Source organism: Lepisosteus oculatus, chromosome 4, assembly GCF_040954835.1.
Source record: "Lepisosteus oculatus isolate fLepOcu1 chromosome 4, fLepOcu1.hap2, whole genome shotgun sequence".
Taxonomy (NCBI): Eukaryota; Metazoa; Chordata; class Actinopteri; order Semionotiformes; family Lepisosteidae; genus Lepisosteus; species Lepisosteus oculatus.
Genome location: NC_090699.1, coordinates 36,535,487 through 36,559,709, shown reverse-complemented (window position 1 = coordinate 36,559,709; position 24,223 = coordinate 36,535,487). Strand labels below are relative to the sequence as shown.

Here is a 24,223-nt window from a genome sequence, read left to right as displayed (position 1 = left end):
GAAGCCAGTGTAATGGCTTCAACAACGTGGTAGGTGCTATTCCAGCCTCCCACAACCCTTGGGGTAAAAAAATGCCTCCTGTTCTCAGTTTTAAATGTACGGTACTTCCACCCCCACTTCCTCGTCCAAGTGCTCTCTCCAAAGGAAACCGTTGAGACCCACCACAGTGGAGAACAGCCAAACAGGCCAATAACTGACAAGTGCCCATGGTTGCAGCAACAGTCAATGTAAAGGGATCCCTGGAGGATGCACCACAGCTATGAGAGGTGTAGTAAGCCAAGGCCTTGTGTAATAGCCAAAGCCTGTCTGGCATTTCTTGGAATTTAAGCTCAATTAAACATGCTCAAAGATGTTTAAATTGAGAAGTATATTACAACTAGGCAGGAACAAAATTGTATATGCTGAATACTTGAGAATAATATAGCCATAAAAAGCTACATTACTAGTAAAATATTATAACTAAATGGAGGACGGTAACAAAAGATTCCATGCCAACAGATACCCTCCGAAATTCTTAGTGAAAATTAGGCTTACTTCTTAATAACTTTGGCCTGGATCCTCACCTAAGTGGTTCTACAGTTGTCTGCTTTAGTTACCATTGCAAATTCATATATTGTGTAGCTGTACTATATATTCATAACACTAATGTGTAAACAATACCACCTGACTCAGCAAGTAGAAAAAATGAAACCCTTATTATTTTACCATAGATTATATAATTGCTCACTTTAATATGAAAACTATTAATTGCAAAAGACAAAAAGCTTATTAGTTGTGAAATGAGCTTACCCAGTGCATTGTACAGTTAGTTAATGATCCATGTATTTAAGCTGTGCTTAATGAAGCAATTTAATGCTGATTAATGTCCTATGATAAAGAAAGCACAAAAAACACCAAAAAACACCAATCCACTTCTTCATTTACAATCTGTTGGAGTTCTGCTTGAGTCACACAGGCAGACCCTGTGGAGCCAAAGACTACAAATTCAAGAGTTTATCACTCATTCCTTCTGGAAGAGCTGGCAGGCACTACATTTGAGTTTAGACTCTAAAATCAACTGCTATCTGTTTCAGAGAATGAGGACTGGAGTAAAAACAGGAGCAATTATTTTGAGTGAAATCTGCATATACTGTAAAAACGTTGTAAAAAAGGGCTTGTTTATAGACAACATTAGACAGCAGCCAGAGGAGTCTGGAACAGAATCAGACTAATCATTTTGTGACCTAGTTTGTGCTTGTTTTTGAGTCTCACTCAAAACTGTAGAAAACAAGTGTTGGCTTTTTTTTCTGCTTCCCAGGGTTTCTGCTTTTTATTATGCTCTGACATCAGTAAGATCCAGCAGGAAGAGCAGCTCAGCTCTCAGTTCATTGTGGTCCTTGGGCTCATCTGACCAGGCACGTGCCCACAGCGTGTGAGAAGACAGGGCAAGTGCAGATCCAGGATTCGGGTTGTGCAATATGATGAAGGCAACAGCATTGGCAAGAAACGCAAAGACTAAAATACAACTGGATTAAAAGAAGTAGAAACAAGGGAAAATATGAGAGGGATGGCTGGAAACCAGGAGGCAGGTTTATGTTAACAATATACATGTAAATGCCGTATAATTTAGCCCATACTTAGTCAAGTTATATCTAATTCTGTCCTCAGACCTTTTTATGATTTTTGAAAAGGCTTTCTTCAAACTTGAAAGGCTTTGTTGATTTACAGTGTTTATAGTTGTACTAGCCCTCTCCTTCGGTTCCAAAGAACTTTTGTTTTGTTTTTTGTTATTCATTCCCCTTTTTCAAGTTAAGCAGCATGCACACAAACGCTAGACTCTAGATGAAAAGTAGCCAGGTTAGATCAGGTCATCTCTTATTCTATAACTTAGAAATTCACAGGTTCAATCACTACCAGTGAAATCTCTGGAAGCCTTATAAACTAGTCGTTTTCGCACCTAAAGACAGTTATACTGTCTTTAGGTACTGGCTTGGAGGAGGGAGAACGGGCTTTAGTCACTCCAATTAAATAAAACATTTTGTGGATTGTATATATACAGTACCTGTGATAATCTGTGGTGATTACATCTCTGTCACAAATATACAGCATGAATGATATTAGTGACTTCAGAGACAACTGTTACAAAAACACACACCAGAGAGTATCAAACCTAAATATTCACCAGGGCACCGCTGCTCATATGCTAAGCATCACCTAATTTAGGAACAAACCATGGTTTAACATAAGAAATTCAGCCTATCTGGCTCATTGCTTATTTAGTAAATACTTGATCCAAAAATCTCATTCAGCTTTTTCTCTAAAAAAAGTCAAAGTTGACTTCAGCAAAACATATGTGTTCAATATTGACAAGAAGAAGTACAATTGTGTGTTATTAGTTCAAAAAGACAGTGTTTGTCTATTATTGTGACTTAGTTGAAGATCAGACCGCATTTTTATGAGTAATTAATGCCGAAATCCAGGTGATTCTGAAGGGTTCACAAAGTTTTTCTTGCAACTGTAGAATACTTCAAAAAAGCTTGAAAACTTCTAGGTCTTGCTATTTAGAACGAGTTGAATCTAAGAATTCTTTCAACGTTTTTTGTCCCATTTTTAAATCAGTTTCTTTTGTTAAATTCTGTATTTATCCAGATAAGTAAATTGAGAACAAAATCTCATTACAAGCTGGAAATTACCCATTCCGTATAGTGGGGCATTTAATAGAGCAACTTAGCTAACTTTCCTGGCTCAAGGATACAATATCAGTACCGCACCTGGAACTTGACTCTACAACTGTCACACCCAGGCTGGGAGCAGCTCGCAGCTCGCATAGGTAACTGCAGCATTCCCATGAGCACTCGCATTCCACCCGAGCCCGTGAGGACCAGGACAGGCTGCCTGTCAGTCCAGCCGTCTCCCTTTCAAGCTTCCAATCAATTCTCCAATTAGGTACTGCATTTAATTCCCGGAACCCCATTGAACCAGTGCTCTAATGTTTAGCTACGTTGAGTAGTGCAATTCCCTGCCTGCTCTAGAAACCTGCTTTTAAGCGATTTCAAATCTCAGGGAAGCCGCTTGCCTCCGGCTTCCTGATCTTCTTCAGCAGTCTGCACTGATTCCAGCGGCATGCCTTGTCCTCTAAGCCTCACCGTGCCAGGCTCCCGAGTCAGCCTCAATTCTCCAGGCTCCCCAGTCAGCCTCATCTATCCAGGCTCCCCCTGTCAGCTGTAATTCTCCAGGTTTCAGCCTCTCCACACCATACTTCCCTATCTGTCTGCCTGCATCAGCTGGCTCTGCTTCTCTCACCCTTTGGATTTCCAAAACGTTCTGAATCCCGCAGTTAGATCTCAGCCTGTCATTCAGACCACAGCAGCGTGCTACAATCAGACACAGTGACACAACACCCCTCTGATCTGGAGTCCAGAGCCTTAAACACTCCACTCTGCCGCCTCACTTCAGTACTCTCAAGCAGAGAGGGGCAGTGTAAACAGAGCAAAGAGAAAATAAAATAAGCCCCACCACCCCCCGCCCAAACCATCCACTTAAGTATAGTTTTGCAAAATCCAAGCAAGTGCATCTGGAGTGAGAGGAAGCAAAACAAAAACTGGAGTGGAGCAAAAGAACACAGAACTTTGACAGTCAGCCTGTCTACGTATCCTGAGAAAACATGCTTCACACCAGTGATGAAAGCAGTTATGATTATGTACATTATAACCAGGCTAAGAAGTGACAACAAATGAATCACACACTGCAGAGAAAAAGAAAAAGGTGCATGCTGAGTGCGAATGGGTTACAAATATGAATGCAAACCGAACCCATGCTGTTTTCACCACAATTACCACAAGAGCCATGAATATACCTGGTGCCCCTTTCTTCGGACTCTGGGACAGACTGTACATCCATACTGCACAGCCCCAAGAATGGCAGAGGGGAAAGAAAATAAACAATTATTGGTCCATTCAGGCTGAAACACCTCATTTGAAACATGCATTAAAATCTGCACATATCAAGGTTTTGCAAGCCAGTCAGAATGCTGAAAATGCACTACAAAAAAGAATTCATGGTAAAACCTCAGTTTTCAAAATGTTCTGCACTCTTGCATAATGCTCCCAACAGATTTTTTTCAATACATTGATATTCTTGTTAAAGAGGTTTCATTAGGATGTATAAACTTAACACGTACATTATTCATCTAAAACCTGTGACATTTTATTGCTTTGGTATGATGACTTTAATGTCTAAATTCATTCTAGAGATTACATTTGTGTGAACGAGACTTAATTAAGGAGTATGTAGTGTATTTATAATGGCTGCTTTTTCTACAGATGAAAAATGAAACAACAACGGCAATAAAATCATAACAAAAATGAATTAAAGCAGGAAATTTTAAATCTAAGTAAGAATTCATATTTTTATGATTTAGTAATCAATGGATTACTGTTTTTATTATTCTTTATGCTATATCAACAAGGTATATATAATTTTTCTATTGCGAAAGGAATGCTTTTTTTTGTTTCTGTGCTGAACAGGAGGATTAAATTGGGAAAGAGTAAATTAATATCACCCAAAAAGGTACTGATAGAATCACAGCTGTCATTTAAACATAATGACCTATAAACTATAGGAACTCTTGCAATTATTGTACAGCAACCGATCAAAAATAAAAGAGAAAAATGAGATATTCCCTAAAAAATAGTTTGACATCGATTCCAACAGGGGACAGTTTATTAGGAGCTGAGATAAACTTGATGCTGAATTAGTGCTCGAAAAAAACCTTTCAGTCTCTTGAAATGTTTTACAGCTGCTGAAGAACCTATGTATTGCCATCCCGTTAGATCTCCTGAGGCCCAAGCTGAAAGGCTGCAATTTTTCAGGCCAGTTCAGGAAATCAAACGTCATACATCAGCATGCAGCTAACACAGGCAACGAGAAAGAAAAACACTCGTGAGCAACGCATGAAAACTATAAGGAAAGTGGGGCCATCTACTTCCACAATGAGGCATGACGTCGGAAGAACAGGGTTTCAATTTCTAGTGCTTACCATTTGTCCGCTTTCTAAAAGCCATTACAGTACCAAGGCAGTTCTCCAACACTGTTGTCAGCAAGTTTAATTAAATTAAGGATGAGAGATAAAACAAAAGCAAAATACAAAAACAAAAATAAGTCTGGCCCCGTTGTCTTTTCGAATTTGAAATTTGAATTTGATCCTCTTGCTCTCCCTGCTGCCCCCAACTGTGACCAAAGTAAACAAAAACTGAATTTCACATTACAATATGTTATAGTAGCTTTAAAACAACAAACAAAGCTATAAATATTTTGGCAAATTCTTTAAATGCCTCAGGAATGTAAACAGCTTGTTGAAGGTGACTGCAGTTAAACTTCTTCAATTGGGCACACAGGCCTTTTTTTTCTTTTTGTAAAGCTCTCGACATCTGATTGATATTAGCCCAGACCACTGCACCCATACTGTTGGCTAATTCCTTCCAGGTTTCTCTGACGATCAAAATGTCTCATAAACGGCAATGTTTTCTTGTCTGTTTTGTGTCTGCGTTTTGATTTTTTTGTTCTCGCTTCTTAAACACACAAGCTCTCATTCCCCCTCACCTAGGAATGTGGAGATGGCAAAGACCAAAGTGCCTGGTTTCACAATCCCTGTTTGTTTGCTGGGTCTCGTTTTTTGGAATTTCGACTTCAAGGCACTATTGAGCCAGCTTCCTTTTTTTTCATTGGCTTAGATTTAAACTCCAGCTTCCTGTCTCAACCCCCACAGCCTCCACTGCTTCATATCTACAACTAAATCCCAGAGTGGACAACAGTGAGGAGTTTTGCAAGAATGCATTTCTTGGACAGAACACAAGAAAGCATGAGATTTATGACGGATGTTGGTGTGCTTTAGAGAGACTTTTCCTTGCTGACAAACAGTTGGTAACAGCCATGGGCTTGAAAAACATTTATAACAGCAGAACTGTAAGGTTTCTGTCAGAGCTGATGACAAACAGGAAACTAACTAGCAATTCATTTCTCTGTAGCCAGTGACCTTTGCAAGCTACCTGTGACAGGTCATTGAAGAATTGCATTTTGAGATTTAGTGAGAATATGCAACACGGTGACACAAGAGATTAGTTTTCTGCAGCAATGGTGTGGGTGGATGTCAAACAGAATTTAAGATATTCTACAGCTGTTAAAGCAGCCCAGTCTTTTTTTGTAATTCACCATATTCTGACTCACGCAGAGAACTGTTTGCTTTCTAATATTTCTCATTTAATGAGGGTGGAGTATGAATATGACATGAGAAGAAAAACTGGCACCTATAGTGATAAAATATTTTAGTCAATGTTAAACATTAAAAACAGATTTTTTTTATATGGGTTATCTCCTCATTTTCCAATTGGCTCAACTTTTTTTAATCAAAATAATAGTTTGGAGATACATTTTTCTGTTTACTGCCACATTTCAATAGTGTCAAATTTCCTAGTGGTTATTTTATATCACAGTATTTATTCCACCTTAAGAAGTCTAGAAATACAGTTGTATCTCTTGATTTCTGAAAAACAGAACACCTACGTAGTGGACTGAATACGATAATCTATATGAAAGCTACTACTTTCCATTTCAAGAGAAAAAAATTACATTTTTTTAATTTTAGAAGCAAGAAGGTTCAACCAACAGGAATATTCATAATCATAAGAAACTGGAAACATTATCCAATTATAATGTTAAACATATAAGTAAAATTCTGTATATTTGCAATGAATGTACAGTACACAATAAAAAAACAGTTGAGCAATTTGGTAAAATACTGCATTATGTAACTCTGACTGAGAGGAAGAAAGATGTTCCCTTAACTTAGGAACTAGGGAAAATAATGGTCCATTATTTTAAAAAGTGGAATTAACTCTTCATTTGAATAACTTTGTGGAAACTAATGAATGAGTAACGCGTCAGTAAGCATTTTGCTTAATGAAGAACAAACACTTTTTCCCAGAAACCTGAAAAGTGTAGAAATGCACCTCCAGTTCTCAGTTTTAAATACACTCTCCCATAATTGCCACTTGTATCCACTAGTTGTGTTTTGCTGTTTGAGGAGTCTGAATGGGTGAATTGAGTTCCCTAATAGTCTTCTCTGTTCAGGACTAAGCAGGGTAGTCCTTCCCCCCAGGAATGTATCTGGTCAATCTTCTCTGGACTTAGCTTTACCTTGGTAACTTAAAGTTTACACAATATTCTAAATTAATATAATTTATCAAAAAAAAATATATTATAATTCTTAATATTATATATATATACTATATATATTGACATATACATGATACCCGGAGAATGGCATAAATTGCAGACACAGCTGTAACTTCAGAAGGATTAAATGGCAGTGTTACGTCCCAGTGTGTGTTCTGTGTGTGTTTTTTCTATGTTCCACACTGCTGACCCTTGATTGTTCTCCCTTCCCCATTGGCCCACCATCACTCCACTGTTTCAGTATGACGTCATCATCAATTAGCTCTCAGCCAATCAGAACACATCTTATTCAGTATATAACCTGGAGATTTTCAGCAAGGAGAGGCCTTTTGTTTGACTTCGGTCCTGTTCGGTTTTGGTTATTGCTTCGCTCCTGGTTATTGCTTCGGCTTCATTTGTTGGTTTGTTTTGCTTTGTGTGTGTGTGTGTATTTTCGTATAGCTTCGGCTTTGTTGTTTTGTTGGATTTACGTTAGTTTCTTTGTACTTTCGTTTGTTTGTGTGTTCATCTTTGTTTTGTCATTACCTTGCCCCAGTGTTACATGTTCAACTTTTGTGTTCTTTTTGTACCCTGCTCCTGTTTATTACTCTTGTTTTCCCTTATTTGTCTTTCTGGTTCACTTGTGCTTTTGTGTGAACTTTTGTATATAAGGTTAGTTTAGGTTGTTGGGTACACTAACACACTTAGTTGATTTTGTATTAGTACACTAGTTTAGTACGGGTGAGTGCCGTTTGTCTTGTATGGTTTTGGGTAGTCAGTGCAGGTTAGCTAGGGTGTTGAAGACGCCGAAGACTGTGTGTTTCGGGTTTTCTTTTGTAGTCCTTTGGCACCACTCTAGTTCCTTACCCTTGTTATCATACTTCCTAGTCCCTCACCAAAACCCCCCCTGCTTCCAAAAGAATTATCCTAAATGTTACACCCCTTTTCCCCTAGACACTTGGGGTCGTAACAGGCAGGTAGAGAGAGCAGAAGTCTGTTTTAAGCACTTTGTGGTTCTGGCAAAATTTTCATGTCAAAGCAGAGTTCCATTAAAGATTTTAAGGCAAGACCAACAACATATAATTATGGAACAAGTAATAAGTTTATTCCATGCTGAAAAGAAAGAAAACACAACATTTCAGCTGTGGAGCCTTCTTTGGCTGTGACACAGCCAAAACGTGTTTTCTTTCTTCTCTTTTCAGCATGAAATAAACCTATTACTTGTTCCTTTGCAGCCTACGCATGCTGACACAGCTACCTACTTGAACTACTTCAGCCTACTTCTGCTGCGACCAACTATGCCTTCCTCTTAATCTTTTTCCAGATCTCTTCATCATTCCTTCTCTTCCTTCCTGGGCTACTTGTCTCCTTCTCTAACTAAACGAGCATTCTGTCACAGTGATCTGTTCTAAGACCAGGCTTTCTAGCCACCTCCTATATATAATATAATATAATTAATATAATAATAATAATAATGATAATAATAATAATGATGATGATGATGATCAAAACTTTCAAAAAACTCTTAAACAAGTGTCAGTGAAATCACAAGCAACCCCGAGAATGCAGGGGTAAAGTTATCCAAATCTACTGTACATTTCACAGAAGACAGAGAAAGCACAAAACACAAAAGCCAAATAACAATTTGCTTTGAAGTTCAATTTAAGCCAGGAGAGATTTGGAACACTAAAATGGACAGATAAGCCCAAGATAAACCTTTACCTAATTGATGGAAAGGATAAAGTAGGGACATAGAAAGGAACTGCGAGACCCCAAAGGACATCACCTTCTCAGGAACTGGTTCATGAATCTTTATTGATGATGTAACTAATGATAAGAGCAGCAGAATGAATTATGAAGTCTAAATGCTTCCATACTTATTGGCCAGTAAACATATGCAACACTTCACCATGTAGCAAGACCCAAAACATACAGCCAATGTAACCAGAGAGTACTCAGAAGGAAAAATGTGGAAAATCTTAGACTGGCCAAGTAAATCTCCAGACTGACATCTATCTGGGCATGCTGAAGAATAAATTGAGGTCAGAAAACCCCAAGAATTGGGAAGAACTCAAAGAGGATGCAGAAAAAGAATCTCAAAGTTTTATACAAAGACTTTGGTGAGGTCAATAAGTCACAGACTTCTGCTGTTATTGCCTCAGAATGATATATTCAACCAAATACGCACACAATGAATATTACTTAACATGCTTTCCTAGTCACTTGAAATCACTAGGCTGAACATAAAGTATATTTATGTTTGAATATGATAAAATGTGTGAATGGAATTAACCCTCCTCCAGCCAAAAACATACATTGTACTTAACATTCATATTAATTTAATGATCGCCATGTTTTGGCATGAAAACATACCAAATGTTTTGCCCACATTTGTGCAGCTCTCAAATCACCCATGTCACTTGGAAAAAGTATTAAAGTTATGTATTGTTCCTCCTACATTGTTTTTATGTACTGTATATGTTAAATATATAATTACCACATAAAACCTGCAAAATAATTATTTTTTCCATTAAGTGCCTCACTCATTCCACTGTAAAAATACACTGTGTTATAAACAAAAGATTCATGAAACAAATCATAAACAAGGCCTCATCAAAAGGAATCTCATCCCCCATATGAGTCCTCAATGATTACTTTACTATTATAATAAAGTGGAATGAGTCACACAATACATACTTCTCCTGGACAGCATTTTCTCCAAGAAATTTGCAAAGGAAAAACCAAATGTTAAAGAGTAGTTTAATAACAACGCACTAGGATGCATAATTTCAGACCAAGACAGATTACTAGTATTTCCTTATAGAAATGACTCCCATCTTTTCATGAAAAGAAAGAGGTAAATTCACTCCATGTAATAAATACACCTCACTATCTTCTAAATGGCAATATGAAGAATTGACATTAGAACCACTGTGTTTTGTGTGAACCATCTCAGAGACGCCATCTCTTCAGGTTTGACTGAGCATCATGTGACTCAGTTTTTTTCTGCTGAGAGGCTTAAACTTGGGCAATTCCCAATTGGAAGTAAAATATACATTGTTCATTAGCAACTCAAGACATGGCAAAGCAGGAAAAAAAAACTGAGAATCAAAGAAAAACCCATTCATCAATAGATAATTTAAATAGAATACAATTTAAAAGAGGAAGGGTTTATATACATCTGATATTTACAAAATTTTCATTGATTTTGCTACATAGACATGACTTTAGACTCGGAAGACGAGGATGTTGGCCAGACTGAACTGCAGTGGATGCTAGAGGCATTCTAAATAGAGATTTTCTTGAAGAAGGATAGAGAGTGGGTGGCACACTGTGGATAAGATATTATAAGCAGTCGTCTGAAAAATACCTGTTTGCTCTATATTTGATGCACTATAGAAAACAAAAGCAGTGAAGAAAAATTAAACTGCTCAAAAGGATGACTGCATCCTTAAATAAGTGTTTTATAATTCAATATACAAAAGATGACACTCTTTGACTAGAGTAATTTATTTCTTTAAAATAAGTCTTTCTTTAAAATGATATTCAAAATAAATTAAAATGTATTTTGGTTGATTAAATACAAATGGATGGTGTGTGAAGTGGCTGTTTGCTAAAGACACCCCGTGAAAAAAACGTATTGGACTTCCAGATATCACCCATAATAGATATACACTGCAATGGAATGCAAAAATAATGGTATCCAGTTCTACCAGAGTACAGCATTAAGACCATTTTTTTCAGTGCATCTGCTCCTAAGAACCACACTGTCTGTGCAAACATTGTCTGTCATTTATAGCCATTCATTATTTGAAATGCAGCAAACTCCTCAGCACCTGACGGAATCCCACAGGCTGACTAACCCTGCCCCTGGTGCTGTGCTGTCTATACACCATTTATGGAATCCTAGGCATTATCAGCTAATGATCTAGGCTAAAACTAGCATTTCTAGGCAATGTCAACTCAATCAGTGCATTGTGTTCCAGTAAGATCCTTTATGATCTCTCCACAATTTGGAAGCCCAGCAAGGCAGGGATAAAAAAGTTTTATGAACAATTCCATACACTGCAGGGGTTAATTTTCACAGTAAGTCTTTATTTAAATTAATTACTGTATAATCATTTATGTTCAAAAGATGCCATCAGAACTGCCTCTGAAATCCTGGCTCAGGTTTTAGCACCAAAACAAACACCTGAACTTTATTTCTCACATCTCCAACAGCCAGGACTTTGTTTATTAAAAATCAGTCTCGCCTCCCCTTGTTGCACAGATCCTGTCAGCTTTCCCAACAAGTGCTCTGATACCTTGTTAACACTGTGATCTACACTTGTCGTGTATCAATCTGAAATGACTTCCACTTGCCACGTAAACATAGTTGCCTGACTCTCTCAACCCCCACCAACCCAGTTCACATCTGGCCTTCACATGCACAAAGACCAATGCACGCAGAAGTATCTGTGCACTGCTCCTCTGAAAAGACAAGTTACAGTTTATAAAAACTGTAATGAAATGCAACCTAAAAGACAGGACTTGCCGAGTCCCACTATAAATCGATTGCTATTTTTCCAGTGCTTTCAGTCGATAGAGAGAGCCTGATCAGAGGTTTATAAACTGACAACCTCTGCCTCCATTCCTTGGGTCTTCTGCCAGATGTCTGGGCAAATGTTCCGATACAAAATGACTTGGAAGGATCATTCACTGGTCTCACAGATTATCATTAACTTTTAATGTCATTTTAAACTTTAATGCTCAAATTGCTCTCCAAGGACAGCTTTATCCCTAATCCCGGCAGTGACAGCGCTCAGATCATATTTCATTTTCCAGATTAAACGGAAAAGACTGAAACTGAACCTCTACAGGGTGCAAAATAGGAATATAAGCACATTGTGCATTGAAGTGTACAACATTCCAGTGGTGTGCTATATTTCATGTAAGGATTGCAAGCTTTTGTCTTTTAAATCTGTAGTTTTACCTCAATATAGCTAGAACACCACTGTATTTCTGACTATCAATACAACATACTGTAACAGATGTTTTCCCTTGTCACATTTTGCTTTTCTTTTTGATCCAAAAGAAAGAATATTTAGAGAATAAACAGCCACCTCACTCTAGAAACAAAAGTGGTGATCTGTTCCAGTCAGTTCTGCTTCAGCTTCAGATAAGCACCGACAAGTAAGGATTCATTAGAGTTCCAGTGAAGCCATAATGTAGTTTTAATGTATGAAATAAATGGCATAAATTGCAGATGCAGCTGTAACTTTAGAAGGATTTAATGGCAGGTAGAGAGCGCAGAAGTCTGTTTTAACCACTTTGTGGTTCTGGCAAAATTTTCATGTCAAAGCAGAGTTCCATTAAAGCTTTTAAGGCAAGACCAACAAAATATAATTATGGAACAAGTAATACGTTTATTCCATGCTGAAAAGAAAAGAAAGAAAACACAACGTTTTGGCTGTGGAGCCTTCTTTGGCTGTGACACAGCCGAAACGTTGTGTTTCCTTTCTTCTCTTTTCAGCATGGAATAAACCTATTACTTGTTCCTTTGCAGCCTACGCATGCTGACACAGCTAGCCACCTGAACATATAATTATTGTTATCCTAAGTTGAAGCTACAGCACAATATCCCACAGATATACACTTCCCTGTTTCCCTGTCATTGGTTTTAAATACAGTGTGCAGTGATTTCAGAGGAACTGGACTTTTTGTGCTGTAAATTATTAAATGAGTTGGTGGTGGGAAGTAAATTAATGAATAGGTTTTGAAACTGTACATATACAGTATATATATATATGAAGCTGCATATGCCTCTTTCAGATCATATATCTGACATATTAACATGACCTGTAAAACAGAGGTGCTCCAGTGGTATATAACAGTAGGCAGTCTGGGGACAGAGAATAATCTGGAAGATGGTCACAGCAACAGTCTCCATGGCAGTGCCAGATGGACTTAAGTTACTTAATGAAATTGCAGGATCAACTTGGTCTGTTTCTTGCCAGCCAAGTTCGTTCCAATTAGAATTAATGTCAGCTTGATGAAATGCCACCACCTGTTTGAGAGCCAACTGCACTATGAGACAACAAGTTTTCCTCTTAATCTACAGTATGTGGACATACTCAAGGGCAACACAGAGGCCTATCATGTGCTTGTTAATTGCTTTTTTTACAACTTCAGTATTTTAGGATTTATGATATATGGACAAAACCAGTACATTTGCATTGTGGCAGGACAATGTGTTCCCAGTGTAATTGATCTCTGCAATTAATCAAAGAATACAAAAAACATTATAGTCATCAAAAAGGACAGATATGTTAATTAGTAGTAGTCTTACAGACTGATCTTAATAAGTGCTAAATAATTTCAGTAGCCATTAGGCATTTTATATTACAAATTCTTGAGGCATGTTTATGACAGAAATATCCCTATTATCTAATTAAAGAGTATTTTTATGATACTACAAACATTAGGTTTAATTTCAAAACCTTGTTTTAAAATGCAGCTAAAACTAAATACATTTTATTTCATTTTTTCATTTATTTTGTTTTAATTTCCTTAAATTTTTCAAACTCAACCATGATTAATGCATTTTATCTTTGGGAGGCAAACTGAATCATTCAGAAAAATTAAACCTGTAGGTAATTAAACATAACCTAGTACTGGACTGAAAAATCACAACTGCTCATAGACATTAATTAATAGTCAGTGAAGGGTAAAATATTTTATCACTGCAATACTCACCCATTGTATATCAGCTGTGATAACTATTATTAAATCGAATTTCCTGGTAGATTCTGATTTATTAATCAGTTAGCCGACGCCCTTTTTTATTCCTTCCTGCACTTTCATCTTTACTATATAAAGATCAGCATCATAAACTTGTGAAAACACAGACCGAAAAAATGTATTTGCAATAAGGAACAGTGCTCAACTGGGAAGACGTTATGATTACAAATTGGTTTAGGTCCAAAAGTACCATATCACAGTTCTATTGCAGTGAACAGAAGGAAGAATGTGTTTCTTCAAAAACAGAAATTATGAGACTGAATCACTTTCAAGATTCTATTCATCACAGAATGTGAAGTTTGCAGCTGGTATCTGTACATGGCTGTAGAATACTGACAATGGCCTTTTTATCCCAGTAGTTCTTGACAAATGGCCTTCATTACACTATCATGGTCAATAAATCATATTTATATTCATATAATTTCTAAAAATAAGATGATACTTTGTATAACATTATTGTCACTTTTAAACAGACTACTAAATAAAAGTATTAGCAGGAAACTGTACATAGAATTTACCCCTATAGACATTAAAGACAGACAAAAGACAAGGTAAATATACAACTAAAGAATGCAGAACACAACTGAACTAGTATTTTAAGTCTATAATTATTGAACTCTTGCAGTTTAATGGACTAAAAGCAGAATTGACATTAGTCCACTTCCTCTGACAATTCCTTTTCAAAATCCATCTAGCTAATTGCTAGAACTTTCCACTCCTTTCATGCAACCTTCTGCATACAATGGAAAAACCTATTAATATTGCCTTGCGCCTAACGATTGGTAAGACTGAACAGATGACACACCCCCCACACACACTCACATACTGTACAGTGCATACAAGCACACACCCAAACCCTACACACACAGCAGTTGTCAATGTTATTTCTCCACCCATCCCTGTTTTGACCCAGTGGATCAACACTGCATAGCTGAGCAAAGCAGGTGCAGTTCTTTCACGCCCTCCTTTCTGTTTAACCCCTTCCTCTCTTAAAGTTTTGTTCATGACAAAGCATTGCAGAGTGCTTTGTAACTGCTGCTTCTATGGCTTTGGCATACCTTTTAAAACATTCCTCAAGCAGGCAAAGAAATGATTTGCCTTGCCAGCACTACTTTTCCAAAATGCTCCAGTCCTTAAGTAATCAATCACCTGTGGCAAAGTGATCATGCTAACTGGAAGAGGTGGGACTGTTGCAGATGGGAGATACCCCTGGGCTGACTCCTGGATCTCCTGCCTGAGGGCGGGGAAAAGATTTCCAGTCGTATGCCAGCCCTCAGGGGACACAAGGTCTTTTAGTTTCTCATTCCACATGAGCCTCCAATCACTCACTCCCACTATTTGCCTAATTCGGAGAAACTGAACAATACTTCGGTCAAGGATATATTAATGCTGACAGATAATTGAGCACTTTCGGTCCTTCCGAACTGTGACTGCATGTCTGATCTAGAGACTATAAAACAGGACTCTGATTGCTCCCCTGATATTTGAATTCCAAAGCCAATAATGTGGGACATCACGGTACAGCAGCTTGTGGTGAAGCAGAGTACCAAAGAATATTCCTTTTAGGGCGGTATAGTTTCTGAAATAATGTAATGCCAAGAAATCCAAAATGTAGATAAAACAAGAAGCTAGTGCATCCGCAGGAAGAGGGAGACAAACAAACACCCACCCACATGCAACAGGTTACAGGACTTTAAGGCTGCCAACAAACAGAAGCTCAAATGTTATGAAATCCAGTTTTCTTACCTGATTTCCGTTTCGAGGTGCCATAGTCTCTGAAAAAGAAACAACAACAGAAGGACATGGTTAGTGGAAGACAGAGGGCAGGACGAGGAGGGTGTGCACCCACGCTGGGATCCTATCGTCCCTATCCCTCATGAAGACATGGACCCAGGCAGCAGGAGAGAGAGAGAGAGAGGCACTGCTGTGAGACAGAGAGACCAGGAGATCGGGGGAGAGAGAGAGAGAGAGATGGGTAGGCCAGCTGCTGCTGTAGCACCAGACACCACCACATCATGTGACAACACACCACCACTTCCACCGGCTCCCTCTCACTCACTCAAAAAGAACGAGCCTCCTCTAGCTAGAAGAGGGAATCCGTAAACTCCCCACACTTAATGGATCATTATTGGATTAACCCGTTAGCCACGGAGAGCATGGGGGCTGGTAGGTGGTGCACTTGCTGCTAGGTACAGTAGGTGGGTGGCTGGTCTGATGCAGTCAGCAGCGAAAGGGAGGGAGCGAAGCAGAGAGGCACAGCTCCAGTCTGCAGGCTCTATTTATAGAAATCCCTGCAACTGCTGCAAAGGCAAACCCCTGCGATGTGCAGCAGAACGACGGGCACCCAAATAGCTGTGTTCTGGGTGCTGGAATCCCATGTGGAGGAGGACAAACATTTTGGAAAGAAAAATGTTACATAATCTCTAACTAGGTTATAGCAGTACCAGCAACATGCAGCAAGGAAAGGCACCTTCTGTTTCTAACACACAAAACACACAGAAGAATATCCTAAGATCTGTTTAAACAAAATAAAATGATCACCTCCAAATGATTAATTGCAGCATTTTACTGTGCAACTCTTAATACCTCTTTTCTTTTTCAAGCCTTCAAATTCAAATAGAAGCATCAACTACTGTGAGCCAGCTATTCATGTTGGAATCTGCATGTATTCATTTTTTCTGTAACTACAGCTTTCACGTACATATATTGATACAAGAAAATTGTATAAGATGTCATGAGCATGACAACCTGATTCTGCATTATATACATCAAATAAATACAACAGCCAATACTTTATGACCACTGCCACCTATTCTATTGCCTCTTGTCAAAAGAAGACAACAGTGACAGTCAAAAATTCAAAACATGGTATATAGCTATACTGGTCACAACAAGAGACATTTTACCACTCAACAGTAAATTCTATTGTCAAATTTTCTTGTGAAACATAGGAGTGTTTATATACTTATTTGCAGATCACAGTTACAGTACCGTACTTACCCCCAAACTGAAAACTCTTCCTAATGTGTTTTTTGGACATAGAGTGTAACTATAATTTTCCAGGCTAGTATCTTCAATGACAGACTTGAAATGTGTTTGCTACCTTCTTAACTACGTCTTGTGTTTGTCTACAAATATCACAGGGACAAATGTCCAAGCCCAAGAGACAGCAGCTGCAAAAGAATTCATTTGCTCTCAGTCCTGAGAACTATACTTCTCCCTCAGCATAAACAAAGCTGACAATCCTGTCCGACATCCACTGGGGTCATCTGATTAGTTTACAGATGAAGCGTGCTCTCTCTCTCACACCTAAACTCAAACCCCTCCACTCCAGAATTTCAAGAATAGCACATGGTGTAGACACTATAAGACAATGGCGGAATATGTCCAGGCATCTCATTCTAAGCTGTGGATACAAATGGCCCTTTCATGTTAAGCTTCACCTCTTTTTCACTCTCCCTTGTATTTTGCTCAATCTCAGTTATTGTGGGGCCCTTGAAGATGAATAATGCTCTTTTTGCATGCGTCTATGAGATCATTCTGGAGACGCGAGAATGAGCTCCATTGTGAGAAGGAAACAGGGAGAGAATCAGTCCTGTGCCATCACCCCAGGGTTTACAACTGGGCTGATGTGCTAGTGAGGGAACACCAGCTAGTGCTGAAACAGGGGGCTTTTTTGTGAGATACATCACACATACTATTAGGGTAAAATAAAGTACTTTGCACTCACACTCTTCTCCAGACATTGTCAAGACTGCCGCACAAAACTGCTTCTCAGAAAGATCAGTCTTTAGCCCGGATTTTGAATTTTAATGCTACTGCTTTTCTTTATCAATTGGTTCTTTATTTATCTGAATGCTTTGAGACAGTCTTACGACTAGAGAGTTTTTAAAAATAATAATCTCATTTTTAGATCATAAAAATGATCTAAAAAAACTCACGTTTTTTTTAGCTTCTATCACACTTACCCTAAATGAACTAAGATATTACAAACATTGTCAAGCATTTTAGTTTCAAAATGCCCTTCTTTGAAACACACTATCAATAATAGAAATGGAAACAATGAAATAAGGCTTCTTTTTTGAGAAAACTCCAAATAAAACATTAAAACATTTCATCAAAAGAAAAATGAATCACTCCTTGATTTATACTGAGTGGCAAAAGGCTGGTATATCTATCTACATTGCAGAATCTAGAGACACTCTGATGAAAAAAGTCTCTGAGAGGTTACCCACTGCACTTTCATTGTTTTTGAGGTCAGAAAACAAAACATCTCCCAGCTGAACCAAATCCTGCAGCACAGGAATAAACAAGTAAACACTGCAGTAAAGAATGCTAAATACACTGCACAATATGCCACAAGATATAAATAGAGCAGTTATGATCTCCTTAGGCCTCTTTAGTGTTGAAGTGAACTATAATCCTCCATCTTTGGCTATTTTGAAACCCATTGTAGAATATATTTAAGAAAACAACATAAAGAAAGCTCATTTTTATGAACTCCCCCAAAAGACATTTACATTTTCTCCCATGTCTTCAACTTCTCGTGGTTTTGTTATAGCTAAAGGGAAAAGCAGAAGCTATTTACTGTATATGGTAACAAAAATAAAATGACATTTTAGCATGGAATCTGGCTTATATGCAGCACAAACAAAACCAGGCAAACTATGAAAGGTCATTTCCCACTTTGCAATGTTAACTCGTTATTTTGCAAACAAAGCTTAGTATTGTTTCCATATTTTTACTGTGCTGGTGGAGCTTTGAATGTGTGGATGTGTGCATTCTCTAATACTGCTGAAATCAAAAGAAATTACAATAAATTGTAACCGGTTACTTTGCTATGCCATAACGCCAGATGACTCCAGCTGAGCAGAAAATAAAAACCTCTCGTTGGGCATCACCATTAAAAGTCAGGATGAAAAGCAAATAAAGAAATGGGAATATTTTAATCATAAGTATTTCTTTTAGAATATGTAGAAAAAAGAATGAAGTCAGAAAAATTACTGTGGGATTAATCCTTTATTGAGAGAAAAACACTTTGTATGGGGGGAAAGTGAATATTGAGCAGAATATGTACATTAATTTAAACTAGATTAACTTCAGCCTAACTCAGCTTTAACCAATTAAACCTGAGAGCAACAAGTGAGATATGTGTTGTTATTGCTGGCTATTTACTGCCAATGGTTGGGACGCATCTGAAACACATTATAGAGGGGAAAAAAAGAAACACAACTGTGTCCACCCCTTCTTGCAAATGACCCATGTCTCTGAGCTGAAATAATACTGCACCCCTGAGAATAATGTGCAAAGTTTTGGCAGTCAGCACTCATCCTATGTCTCGTAAAGAAAGATATGTGGTGTGAAGGAGAGGGAGGAAAGGGGGATAAGCCATATACTGTAAAATATTTAAGAGGATTTGCTTTCATAGGTAGAATTGCTCTGTTAACCATCTGAAGACCTCTGCAATTAAAGGAAAGGAAATGCATTGGAGTACATTTTTTCCATTTTAAAGCTACTTTAGCTAATGCCAAGTTAATTTGATTAATCAGAAGTTAATCTGATTCCAGTGATACATTTAATTATTTCAAAATGGACAGATATTAGATTATCCAATTTTGTTGCTTTTGCTTTTTAGTCTTAGATACTGTACAGGAGTCATTTCTTCAGAACTATAGATATGGACTGTGTATTAATACATTACCATCTTTATATGTTCAGCACCTTTAATCTTAATGAAACATGACAAAATAATTGGTCATTTTATCTCCTTCATTAAAAAACTAACCATCGTGTGTTTTGGACATTTGTCTAGAATCTGGAAGAGTGCTTGAAAAAACACCAAATGAAGAATGCAAAGCTCAGCATAATATTGTGGTATAGAAAAGAGGATGCTGTTCATACCTACTCAAGGAAAATATCCATTAACAATCTAAGCACAACATCAATGAACCTCCAGGTGTGAAGATACAATCTACTTTCACTGTGGCGTAAGGACACCAGGATAAAGAATTTGGTTATTGTGGTATTTTGGTCACAGATTCTCTCCAGCCTACTAGACTAAAAATTTCTCAGAATGGAAAGTGGTGACAACACTTCTTAAAAGTAGCAGTTCTAAGTTGAATTTAATTTGCTGATAAAAGCAATTTTCTCATGCTATTATTCAGACATAAAAAAACACAAAAAACGATCTAAGAGAGGGACTCTTCCAGTCCAGCTGGCAAAAATTGGACATAGTCTGAATGACCCCCTTCAATTTGTAAAGCGACAGCCGTCCCAGGAGAGAGCTGGTAGGAAAACAGGCATGAACTGCTGATTGACAAACAGGCTCAATTTACACTACACCTCACAGGGAGGTCTAAAGCTCCACTACCATCAGATCCTGGAAAACGAGAGTGGCAATTTTGATATATTTATTGGAATATATTTGGACATCAAGTTTCTATGCATCGTATTTCATCAGAACACAATGCTGGCTTTAATTGAGGGAATAAGCTATTTAAATTAAGATCCTTGACATAAAACTATCTTCATCCAACCAAAAACCCCAAAACATTACAGGTCAAAGAAATGCAGCCTGATAAAATACTAGGTCACATATTAAACCTGTAAAACTTGTCTTACTTTAAAGAAACAAAGTTGGTTAAATTGTACTTAACAGTCATCAAACCATGGAAATTTAGATATAATATGACAAACAATGGAAAACATCTAATATTTGCTCAAACTGCCTTTGAAATGACTGAACTACAATCATTTTCTTCATTAGAAGGATCCCTTCCAGTTATTCATGCGCATTAATATTATTTTGAAATGCTGTTTAAAAGCAAGAATCTTGGATGGAGATTATTATACCAAAACACTGAACACAAGGGTACTTTGAAAACTCAGATGAAGCCCCCATTGATATTTTAGGTGGTTTAAAGGATGCGGGCACGGTGGCTTAAAGCTAATCTGGATTCCCAGAGTCCCTGCTGATGGTTATTAAGGGCCGTCTCCAGGCCCACCATCGCAGCTGCAGACCACAAGCTGATTAATTCCTCGCAAAGCCAGTCTGCACTTAACTGCTCCCCACAAGCTCAATCTACTCCTCCTCTTCTTGGCCTATGACATGCCTTCATTATCTGAGATACTGGGTACTAAGGAAGCCAATGACACCCTTATTTGCAAGTGGATAAGAGCCTTTGCAAGAAGCTGGCAAGGTTCACATTAGTCTCATCAGAGCACACAGTAAGATTTTTGTGTCTGCTGCCAGTTGTTTAAGATTTAGTGGTAAGATTTAAAGCAGTTTCGGTCTAGCGCACAGCCACTTTGTGTCCGTCATCATGCAACACCGTTCCCTGTTTGAGAGGATTCCCCTATAAACTACCTTAACTACCTATACATCAGTGTTAACTGCAACCCTTTCAGGTCGGAATGTGAAAAGAGCAAAGCAAAAAAAAAAGCCAGCGAAACAGTCACCAACGTAGAGTTCTGCAGGCCAACTTGCATTTTCCTGGGTCACCTTGTGACAGGTGGCATGGTGGTATGACATTCAGGAAACTGACCTCAACTCATATTTCTGTGCTTTTTCCTTGGTGATCCAGCTTCTGTAGCCTTCCCAAAGAACTGCTGGCGAGATTAATTGCCATTTCTACATTGCTGTGTATTTGATGAACAGCTATCTTGTGCAACTTGTAGTTCTGCCTTGTGCCCTGTTTGATGGATTAGAATCAGACAGGGATGATTTTTTCACAGGAGGGAGCAGCAACTGATATGGGATGCATGGATCTTCTGACATTGTACCAACATGATATTTGAATGCAAGCCTAAATGGTGAAAAACAACTTTTGAACCTCAGAAAAAAAATAGTACCTTTGGTCAACATCTAATATTAATTAGTTCAAGTAGGGAGCTGCGTCAGCATGCGTAGGCTGCAAAGGAACAGGTAACGGGTTTATTCCATCCTGAAAAGGAAACGCAACGTTTCGGCTGTGGAGCCTTCTTCAGGTGTTCCCTCTTCTAATATTAATGATCAATATGTTAGCAATCTGCACTCAGAAAGGACATGTAACATGATCGACCCAAATTAGCACAGAAGACTATTTTTCCTTTCAGAGTTCAGTTTCCATGAAGTGCAAGAAGGAAAGAATAATTATAGCTCAAGAGTTCATTAAAATTGTTAAAAAATGCACTGTTAATGCAATTAGTCATCAAAGTGAGATATTTCAGCAAGTTTCAGATGGTGTCAATTTATTTTTCCTTAAAAAAGCAAACTTTGGTATAACAATGACACGTCTGAATCAACATTCTTATAAGAGTGTGAATGCTTTTTGGCATAGTCGTGCTAAAAGTATGTGCAGAACTGAGGTCTAAAGTTTCCTATATTCTGTAATGGACAAGAAAACCACATCACAGGCCTCTCGGTGTGATCCAAGAACTAAACATGTACAAGTTTTGCATGACTGAAGCCATTTCAGACTGAAAAGAAAAGCTTACAAAAGCTTACTGATCTACACAACGCACCATCACATAAAACAATTTTAAGTGTGGATACCTAGTGTTCCACTGGAACAAAGTATTTTGGGAAATTCCATAATGCAGAACAAAGGCCTGCACTTGCATGCACAAAAGCCTCTGTGCCTCCAAATTGGGGCATAAAACAGACTGTTTTATGCTCTGCATTTCCTTTTTTACAAAAGATTGGGGTGAAATTATTGTTGATTTTCAGTGCAAGATTCTGTGGGAAAAAATAGTACCATCATTACCCTTCTTCCAAACTAATATGTTCTCTTTATCTTATTACTCTGATAAGGAATTTAATTTATTGCAAAGAGAATATTCTTGTTATGAGTCTCGCCTTTGGCCCCCTCTCATTTGGACTTTCTTATAATCAGACAGGGAGAGTCAGCTAATGTGGAAAGTATAATTAAGCCATCAACAAGCCTCAAACTAAAGAACACTAAGAAGCAAAGGACTCCATCAGCAGCAAATATCCGCAGAACATCTGTCAGTTAACAAAATGTTAAAAAAATTTAACCCTAATTAAATGAAAAAACAGAACAAAAAGATATGAAATACGGAACATACTATTGATGCAGATAGACCCAAAAAAATAGTTAAGATTTAGCAAATAAATAAAACAAAAGCTGCAACCAATTAAAAATGTGGTTGTAATCAACATAGTAACTAAATGGCCAAATGCTGATGCTAACAAAAAAGAAAAGCAGTCTGAATTGATTGGGAATTCATGGAATTCACTCCACTGGAAATCTATGATTCACAGGAAAAGTGCTGGGCCAGAATGTATGTGTGTATATATATAGAAAAAATTCCAGACACTGGACACATTTATCTTAACTCTAATCTCCATATGAGAGCCCTCTCTTCATGCAGTTATTAACACAGGAGCATTGTCCTCCAGTCTACTGCAGTGCTGCCCCTTTTGTACATCCGGGATAACTGGATTCCTGTAGGAAAGGACTGGCTCCTCCTAGTGGACGCTTTTAAACAAGCAAGTGCTCTGTGGGCAGCAGGAAAGCAATCGTTTGGCTGCTCAGTCTCTCTGGCTGTCAAGCCTGTGTGGAGTTGGTTAGTAGCAATAATGGACTGAAAAAAATCAACACTATGGGAAACCTATCAAAATTCATGCTGCCAATCAGTTATCATCATTCATAAAAGAAAAACTCATTTTTTGGTTTTGTGATCTCTATGGTGCAAATCCAAATCCAGCTAAATGTAAATGATTTAATGTGTTTATCATATTTTTGCAAATCTAATTAAATCAGTGAATCTGATCCACTGGGCATTTTGAGTTGAGTATGGTTGTATTGTGCTTTACATATGTCTTGGTGCTACAGAATTGCTAAAAAAGAGTGAAAAATAGCCTTGCAATTTTATAGACTGCCCAAAACGTACAATCAAATTCATGCTGTCATTCTTCAATAGAAATAAAAAAAAAGAAATGTAGAGAATAAGGTAGAGAAAGGAAGAATAAGGTTGGTAGAGTAAAGTTGATGAAAACCTGCAGAAGCCAAAAATAGATCTTGAAAACTGGGACTTTTAAAATGCACTGAACAGAGCCAGGACAGGCAAATCGTATGCACTCTAGCAAGCAGCACTTTGGATCTGTTAAAGTGCCTATAAATAAAACATAATAATAATCAGTGGATTTTAATTGACAGTGAAAGAGTCTGTACAGAACTGAATTACCTGAGGGAGAGTGCTATTGAAACAATGACATGAGAATCTTTAACATTCGCTGCAGAATGGTGAG

At 37.8% G+C, this 24,223-nt stretch overlaps 1 protein-coding gene across 3 annotated transcripts in view; it reads right to left on the bottom strand.

The window, feature by feature from the left end:
- sh3pxd2aa (SH3 and PX domains 2Aa) overlaps positions 1-24,223 on the bottom strand; it is a 143,733-nt gene that overhangs the window by 54,284 nt on the left and 65,226 nt on the right. For 2 of the 3 annotated variants that reach the window (XM_015347566.2, XM_015347564.2), the window contains exons 6-7: positions 15,718-15,746; positions 3,836-3,880 (exon numbers count right to left, since the gene is read on the bottom strand). In XM_015347566.2, the coding sequence (XP_015203052.1) occupies positions 3,836-3,880; positions 15,718-15,746 (74 nt within the window). The remainder of the gene's footprint in view (positions 1-3,835; positions 3,881-15,717; positions 15,747-24,223) is intronic. The other variant, XM_006630757.3, reaches the window with a different exon arrangement.